The 9,340-nt window shown below is 36.6% G+C and overlaps 2 protein-coding genes across 2 annotated transcripts; one reads left to right on the forward strand and one right to left on the reverse strand.

Moving 5' to 3' along the window:
- Positions 1-4,491: 4,491 nt before the first annotated feature.
- LOC119683372 (histone H2B) lies at positions 4,492-4,911 on the forward strand. Its single transcript, XM_038097031.1, has one exon. The coding sequence runs from the start codon at positions 4,492-4,494 to the stop codon at positions 4,861-4,863; it is 372 nt and encodes a 123-aa protein (XP_037952959.1). The 3' UTR covers positions 4,864-4,911.
- A 1,054-nt stretch (positions 4,912-5,965) lies between these two features.
- LOC119683370 (histone H3) lies at positions 5,966-6,486 on the reverse strand. Its single transcript, XM_038097029.1, has one exon. It carries the CDS (start codon positions 6,401-6,403, stop codon positions 5,993-5,995), a length of 411 nt encoding a protein of 136 aa, XP_037952957.1. The 5' UTR covers positions 6,404-6,486; the 3' UTR covers positions 5,966-5,992.
- Positions 6,487-9,340: the final 2,854 nt, after the last annotated feature.

Genomic DNA, 9,340 nt, shown 5'->3' on the forward strand with positions numbered 1-9,340 from the left:
TTCAAGCACTCAAGTTCCAAATACTTGGTATAAAATACCACCTTTACTACAGTTTGACTATCACTTGGTCAAGTAACAGTTTGAGAGTCACTTGTGACTTTCAAACTGTTGGTGCAAAATCGATTTTCCAGTGACTGTCAAACTGTTCAGTGACTGTCAAACTGTACAGTGACTTATAAACTGTACACTGACAGTTTGAAAGCTACTGTACCATTTTTTCAATATGCAAGAAATGGCAAATATTGAAGCCATTCCGGTACCTCCAAGCAGCCCTCAAGATAAATATACTGAAAATCCAGTAATCGCTGCAGAACTCATTGAATTAAGAAAGTACAATGAGCTGTTACAAGAGAACTATGCTAAACTTCTCCATCAATTTCAAACACTTCAAGAGCGGTGTTCCAAATTAGAGAACCAGCTAAGCGCCCAAAGCGCTACATTACTTAATAAAAAAACACTAAAGAGAAAGAAGAATGCTGCTTCAGATACACCTCCCGAGGAAAAAATTATTGAAAACTCCATCAATGCGGAAATCTCAATTGAAGTAGAAGACAGTGAAAAAAATGAAGAATTCTCTATAGTTAAATCAAAAAAATTGATGAAATTAAATTCTATTACGGAAGATGTGGAGCACGATACAACAGCTCAAGTTGAACAACATACATCAACTTCAGAGATTGAACTTAGATCCTCTTCTCACCAACATAAAAATAGTAGATCTAATCAACATAACAAACAACAAGCCGAAATGCAGCAAGTAGCGAATAAAACTAATATTAATTCAAAGGAGAAAGTAGTACCCATCACAATAAAAGAAAACATTCCTTGGAATGCACTGATGAGGGCACTGGATCAAAGAAACATTAAATTTGATGAAGCTAAACGGGTAAGAAGCGGCTTTCAAATCACTCCCTCCACAACAGATGATCATCGTAAAATGACCAAATATTTGGAGGAGATTAAAGCTGAATTCTATACATACTTCCTACCAAGCGAGAAAAATATAAATATAGTCATCAGAGGTTTGGAAGGTATCGATCCTGAGGAAATCAAAGAGGATTTAACAGCTAAGGGTTTCAAAGTACTCGAATGCCACTTTCTCAAAACAAGAGCTCACTCTAAACCTAAACTCATCAAAATAAGACTTCCAAAGGAAGATAAATCAATATATGATATTACATCAATATGTCACCTAAAAGTCTGCATCGAGGCTCAAAAAGGCAGTACCCTCCCCATTCAATGCCACAACTGTCAGCAATTTGGGCATGTCGCAACAAATTGCAGAATGAATTCCAGATGCGTCAAGTGCGATGGAAACCATCATCATTCCAAATGCATTAAACCCAAAGAAGCCGAACCAATATGCACAAACTGCAAAGGCAATCATCCGGCCAATTATGGTGGTTGCCCTAAAAACCCAGTCAATATTAAAAAAAAAGTAATTGAAAATTCAATTCTACAAGCCAAAATCATCAATAACAAGGTCGCCCAAGGTGTATCTTACGCTAGCGTGGCCAGCTCAAATAAAGAAGATCAACAACATAATCAGCAAACAACACATCACAGCGAACAATTTAATAGACTCATATCCATCATGCAAAATGAATTTAGCATCATGATGCAAAACATGATGCAAAATATGATTAAGAATATAGCTCATTCTCTTACGCAATCAGCATAATGGATTCTATATCAAACAAATTAAAAATCATTAGCTGGAATGCAAATTCCCTGCACAACAAAAAAGGAGAATTGACTCAATTTCTTCACGATAACGAAATCGACGTGTTACTTTTACAAGAAACTTATTTGAAAGCAGGAATGAAATGCAAAATACCCAACTACACAACATATAGAAGTGACAGAAACAGTCGGCAAGGAGGAGGCACAGCCATCCTGATTAAGAACAGAATCCCCCATCATCATACTACGTCAAATTGCATCAACTTGGAAGCAACAACAATCCAAATAACGCAATCAAATATGAATCTTAAAGTAAGCTCAGTTTACAGACCACCTCAAGCAAGGGATTATATAGAAGACCTCAAAGGACTCACAGAAAACGATGTAACTACGTTCATAGCGGGAGACTTGAATGCATATAATAGAAACTGGGGCGATAACAACTCCAATACAGCAGGAAGAGCAATCGAGCTGTTTGTAGCGGAAGAGTTAATGTGTCTCCACATTCCAGATGAACCAACGCACTTCGGCATTCGCTCTAATCATATCCTTGACATAGGAATATCCAAATCTCTGAACTTCAACGTACATGTGGAAGTGCTACACGAACTAGACTCAGATCACAAACCGGTACTGTTTGTGGTCGAAGATTATATCATTGAAAGGCCACCCCTTACTAAGAAATGTGTAAACTGGGAATGCTTTAAAACTGAAATGGACTCAGCAGCTCCAATTATGGAACTCACATGTGCCGAGGAAATAAACCAAAGCATCAACGCAATAACCTCAAAAATTCAAGAATCCCTAAACAACAGCACAACCACCAAATCAATTAAAACTAACGACTATTTCATTCTACCAAGAGATATAAAGGCTAAGATAAGACTCAAGAACAGAGTAAGAAAAAGGGCTCAAACCACAGGAGACCCAACTCTCAAAAGAGAGGCCAACCAGCTTACCAATGAAGTACGAAAACTTATTCATCATCATAACAATTCGAAATGGGAGGAACTAATAACAGAATTAGAGGATGATAGCAAGAAGTTCTGGTCACTAAGCAAATACTTCAGGCTTAAAAACAAAGTGTCTATTCCAACAATACACGGGGCAAATGGACTTAACCACACGAATGAAGATAAAGCTGAGGCATTTGCCGACTCTCTAGAACTTCAGTTTCAAGATAATACTGATGATTATGATAACGTTGATTTCGAAGAAAGGACAGCGAGAAGAGCTGCAAGCATTCTTAACACAGCCACGACAGAAGCTGTATCGCCATGCCTGGTAGATGAAGTTCAACAAATAATATCTGAATTAAAAAAGAAATCAGCACCAGGATACGACAATATTAACAATAGATGCCTGCAAAACTTGCCAGAAAAAGTGATTGAGGAGCTAACTAAAATTTACAATGCCATACTTAGAACAGGCTACTTCCCTGAGAGATGGAAATTGGCGCATATTATTATGTTTCCAAAGCCAAATAAGAACAGATCCTTCCCACAGAACTGGAGACCTATAAGCCTGCTTCCTTCATTGGGTAAAATAGCAGAAAGGCTTATCAAGAACAGGCTTCAGGCTGAAGTAACAATAAACAACATAATCCCGAATGAACAATTTGGTTTCAAAGAAAATCACTCATGCGAGTTGCAGCTTGCCAGAATGGTACAACATATACACAATGCGCTAAGCAGAAGAGAATCGACGGGTTTAGTTTCCTTTGATATTGCAAAAGCGTTCGACAAAGTATGGCATGACGGATTGATTACGAAAATGCATGATTTCAATATATCATTAAGCATTACCAAAGTTATAGGCAGCTTTTTGTCAAATCGCTCATTTAAAGTACTAGTCAACAACATAACATCGTCTTCAAGAAACATAAAGGCTGGAGTTCCACAGGGGTCTCCGCTATCTCCCCTCTTATATAATATATATACGGCCGATATACCAAAATATGAACCTTCCTCGCTAGCGCTTTTCGCGGATGACACCTGCGTATACTTCTCAGACCGCAACTCTACCTATGTAACAAACATCATACAAGAACACATCGACAGAATATCCGAATATTTTCGCAAATGGAAAATTAAAATGAACAACGAGAAAACAGAAGCAATTTTCATCACCAGAAAACACCGACAATTTCCTATAAATATCAGAGTCAATGATGTCGAGGTGACATGGGCTGATCAAATTAAATACTTAGGAATAATTCTGGACAAGAGATTAACCTGGAAGGCTCATATTAGATATAAAAAAACCCAAGCAGCGGCGATAATAAATCAACTTAAACCACTTTACAATAATAAGAAACTAAACATAAGAAACAAAACAATGCTTTTCAAACAAATCATACTACCAATAATAAGCTATGGCAGTATAGCATTCAACAAAACCAACAAAACAAATTTCAAGAATTTACAAGCAATTCAAAACAGATCAATTAAAAAGATTTTCAAGATACCATGGTACATCAGGGCCAGAACAATAGAAAAAGAACTAAACATCAAACCAATAAACTCTTTCATCAAAGAAAAAGCACAAAAACTATTCTTAAAAGTAGATTCACATAACAACCCAACATTGGCTTATCTTAGAACCTCAAATAATAACATCCGCTCTAGCAGATATGCAAATCTGAGACCCAATTAAACTTAATATAAAATAACCACACATCAATGGTAGCGAAATCATCTCAATTTCGTCAATAAAAGGGAGTAAAGGTGATTATACAACCAACTCCAATAAAAACCACAAAAGACAAAGACAGACCAAATCGACGATTAAAATTTAAAATCAGAAATCATGCCACCAAAAACTAGCGGAAAAGCAGCCAAAAAAGATGGAAAGGCTCAGAAAAATATAACCAAAAACGATAAGAAGAAGAAGCGCAGGAGGAAGGAGAGCTATGCTATCTACATTTATAAAGTGTTAAAGCAAGTCCACCCCGATACTGGTATATCATCGAAAGCCATGAGCATCATGAACAGCTTCGTGAATGACATATTCGAACGTATTGCTGCTGAGGCTTCGCGCTTAGCACACTACAATAAGCGCTCCACCATTACTAGTCGGGAGATTCAAACTGCTGTTCGTCTTTTACTTCCCGGTGAACTGGCTAAGCACGCAGTTAGTGAAGGAACAAAAGCTGTCACTAAGTATACTAGTTCCAAGTAAATTGCGTTATATCAAACAAACACCACTTATTCAAAAGGCCCTTTTCAGGGCCACAAAAATATTCAATTGAGTTGATAATTTCTCTATATTATAAATATGTATAGATTCCTGAAATTATTTACGAAAACTGACAGGCTTACCAATACCGCGTTATTGAATCTCAGAATGGTTGCAAGCTCCTCGGGGAGGTACGCAGATCTGATAAAGTTATAAACAATAATCCAGACAAGGATTATTGTTAATAGAAAGTAAAAGTGCTCAAGTGCACTGACTCAATTAACCTCAACATAATAATAATATAAATATGATATATATTTTGTTTTTGATATTTCTTTTAAGAGGCTACTGATAGAAGAAAAAAAATAAAAAAAAACTTTGACAGTCTCTTCATGAATTATCAGCTATCGTTTGGTTGTTAGTGAATAAATGATTCAATCAACAAATTAATTTCTGTCAGTTTTGACGATCTTACAGTTTTTTGATCATGGATAATATAACCTGCTAAATAGAGTTAACTCTTGAATTAACGAGTGTTAATCCTTATCATCAGTCTTAGTACTATCATCGCTTTTAAATTGATATATTCTATATTTGCATTCGTGCTTTAAATTTGAAAACATACAATTTCATGGGAGCTCTTTTACAACTCATTCCTTAAACGTTCTTTTAGTAAGTTCAAGTTATTTACATTACATTATGGCTTTTGATGCTTTCTGCTTACAGCAAAAGAAAAATAAAACATATTGATTCAATTAAATGTTATGACGTGAAACATTCTATGTCTAATGATATACTATATGATACTAATAATAGTATACATATGATACATATACATATTAATATATATTATGCTACTTCTAATAGCTATGTCTATACTATATCTATATGATATAATTTATCATTATCTCTTTTCTTTGAATAAACTTACTATTATAATTGTTGCATTTACATTTACATTTACATTTTGCTTATTTTATTTTCATAGTCAAAAATAAGCAATTGAAAATAGTCAAGCAATTTCAAACCCTGGATAAGTCATGTCATTTTTATTTATCTCTTTTCTTTATATAATTTTGGTCCTGAAAAGGACCGATTTTTGTATATTTATAAAATTATATTGCTTCCAATCTTAAGCACGTTCTCCACGAATACGTCTAGCCAATTGAATATCTTTTGGCATAATTGTAACGCGTTTGGCATGAATTGCGCATAAGTTAGTATCTTCAAAAAGACCCACTAAGTATGCTTCGCTAGCTTCTTGAAGAGCCATTACAGCAGAACTCTGGAAACGTAAATCAGTTTTGAAATCTTGTGCAATTTCACGGACCAAACGCTGGAATGGCAATTTGCGAATCAAGAGCTCAGTACTCTTTTGGTAGCGACGAATTTCACGTAAAGCTACAGTTCCTGGACGATAACGATGTGGTTTTTTCACACCTCCAGTAGCTGGTGCACTTTTACGTGCGGCTTTGGTAGCCAATTGTTTTCGTGGTGCCTTACCACCAGTCGATTTACGAGCAGTTTGCTTTGTACGAGCCATAATTTATGAGATATGTTACAATATGGTATTTTAAAAAATAGCGCAATTGAATAGCTCAATTTTCTCATCATACCTGGATGTTCTGTTTCAACTATTCACATGTTTTAACATTCATTGTTTCTCATATTGCTTATTCTTTTTGTTTTGTTTTGTTTTACCCAATATTTTTCATATCTTTCGTAGTGCTTATATTTTCTATAAATAGTCGTCAATCATCTGTCGTCACTTCATTCATTCAGTATCTGAAGTCGAACACGAAAGGTTCGTCTTAAAAGTTAAGCGCATGCAAATAGCTACAGTGCAGTGTAATTAAAAAATAAGATTAAATTCAAATTCTCGGAAGAAACGTTCAAAAATAATTTTAAGAAATAAGAACTGCAACTGCAATTAAAGTGTAGTGTATACCTGAAATGTGTTTATGAAGAGGAAAATCGCCAGAGACGATAAAAATTAAATCCCAAAATTTCAGGCAAGTGTCGTGTATACCTGCGTACAAGAAAATAATTTAAAAAAATCGAAAGTGACGTTAATAAAAATAATAAAAGATAAAAGGTGTTTTAAAAAAAAAAAAGGAAAATTGGTTATCTTAATTAACCAACCGTGAAAAAAAAGGTGTTGTGCATACCTGATAAAGAGGACACAAAAGCATACAATTATTAAAATGCTTATGCTTTCTATAAATAGTCGTCAATCATCCATCGTCACTTCATTTTTTGGATTTTAAGCTGTGAACAATTCGAAGGTAACTTGTTCATCTTATTAATTAATAGATTGTTATTTTAGTTTCAATTCTTTAATTTTAATTTCATATATTTTATTTATTTTTATTAAATCTTTGGTTTTTTTTTTTTTTTTTTTTTTTTTTTTTTTTTTATTATTACATTTTCTTTATTACTTTCATTTTATTTTTATTTGCTCTCTTTGTTTTTTATTTAGTCCATTTATTTTAATTTGTTTCAGCAGTGAATCTTATTTACTGCTTTTATTATTAAGAAATTTAGTGATCTTTTTACCTTTATTTATACCTTTAATCGGTCGTCAATATGTCTGTTGACCCATGCCTTATGTCTATGGACGACTGTTCTTCCCTTAGCAGCACCCTTGCCGTCATCACTAAACAGAACGCCTCCCTCCTTGAGCAAATTTCTGAGCTCAACAAGCGCCTCAACTTCCTTGAGGAATGTCTGATTGAAGAAAAAGCCAAGTCTGACCAACTTGGCCTCTTTATTCAACAACTCAGCGAGGAAAAATCAGTCCTTCAAAACCTTATCAACAATCCTTCCCCCGCTACAGGAGAAAAAAGAAGGAAAACCAACCCCCCTTCTCCACCCTCCAGTGTTTCCAGTGACGTTATCCCTTTGGAATCCAATTCCATTGCATCGCCATCTGCTCCTCTAAGCACACCCGTGCCTACTAAACGTCCCAAACTTGGACGCAATCTCCCAGGGCCTCAAAACTCCTCTCACATGGTCTCCACACCTGCCGTCAATCAACCTGTCAGACGTCAGTCAAAAGCCCCAGTGATATCTTCGCCCAACTCTGCGAACTGTCCTGGCAATGTCAGCAAATCTTCGTCTCCTCCGGCTATTGTCACCCGTGGAGCTAATATTAAACAGCTCACTAGCTGCATCAAATCCTCCATCGATTCGACTGCTTACGACGTAAAATGTCTTAACAGTCAAAGCTCCCATATCCTTGCCAAGGATAAAGAAACTTTTTATAAAATTAATGAAATTCTCAAGGATCAGGGTATCTCTAGTTTTGCACCAATCCCTAAGGAAGACAGGATTGTTCCAATCCTCCTCAAGCAGTTCCCTGCATCTTATGATGCAAACGACCTTAGCTCTGCCCTATCCACTGATCTTCCACATTTCAAATTCTCCAGAGTTTGTAAATTCATGCCACCAGCCCGGTTCATCAAACAAAATCCTAGCAGGTATGCAAACTCTAATATTTTTGAATTACATCCTGCTCCCGGTACTGACATCTCAGCCTTATTGAGCACCACTCGGCTACCTTCACTCAACTTAATAGTTAAGTTTGAGCGCAAGGTAAACAATGACATTCCTCAATGCACCAACTGCCAGCGGTATTTCCATACCGCTAAGCTGTGCAATTTTCCATCTCGCTGTGTAAGATGTGGGGAGTCGCATGCTAAAGGACTGTGTAAAATTCCCCCTCGCACAGTGGATCCCGTCACTAACAAACAGGACCCCTCCACATTGCCAAAATGCTGTAACTGCGGAGCCACAGGACATCCAGCGAATTTCCGCTGCTCCAAATTTAAGGAGATTCGAGCAGAACGCGCACGTCTAACCAAAACCAATTCCAAGGCATCTTCTCCCATCTCTCATTTCGCCACTAACTTTGTCCTTCCTGGTAAGTCATTTGCATCGGTTGCTTGTGCAAGCTCGAATTCTCCCCCCAAATTAACTCAAACTTTCCCTGCTCGTAGTCCCCCTACACCTGTCCATCCTGTTGTTACTTCTTCCCTTCTCCCTGATCTAAAGGCTATGTTCTCATTCACAGCCCAGATCAAACAGGAATATCTTCATCTCAGTAACCCAGAGGCTCGTAAGGGATTCCTCCTTCAGAAGGTCTTTGAGTTCATGCTTGATGGTTAATCTAAAGATTATACTTATTAATGTGAATTCAATTCGCTCGCTTACCAGAAGGTCCTTTCTCCAAGACTTTGTTAATAGGAATTCCCCCGACTTGGTTCTCATCACTGAAACTAAGCTAAGCGCACGCAACAACTTTACTCTTGACGGTTTTGACTTCATTCGCTTCGATGGTACTGAACGTAGTGGTGGGGTGGCCATCCTTGTCAAAAATAGGTACTGCTATACGAGCATCTCCATTCCTGCTCTCTCATCCCTGCACGCTTGTGGTATTACTTTAAAACTCCAATCCCGCACCAATCTCGATATTTTCTGT

This window comes from Teleopsis dalmanni, chromosome 2 (genome assembly GCF_002237135.1).
Source record: "Teleopsis dalmanni isolate 2A chromosome 2, ASM223713v2, whole genome shotgun sequence".
NCBI lineage: Eukaryota > Metazoa > Arthropoda > Insecta > Diptera > Diopsidae > Teleopsis > Teleopsis dalmanni.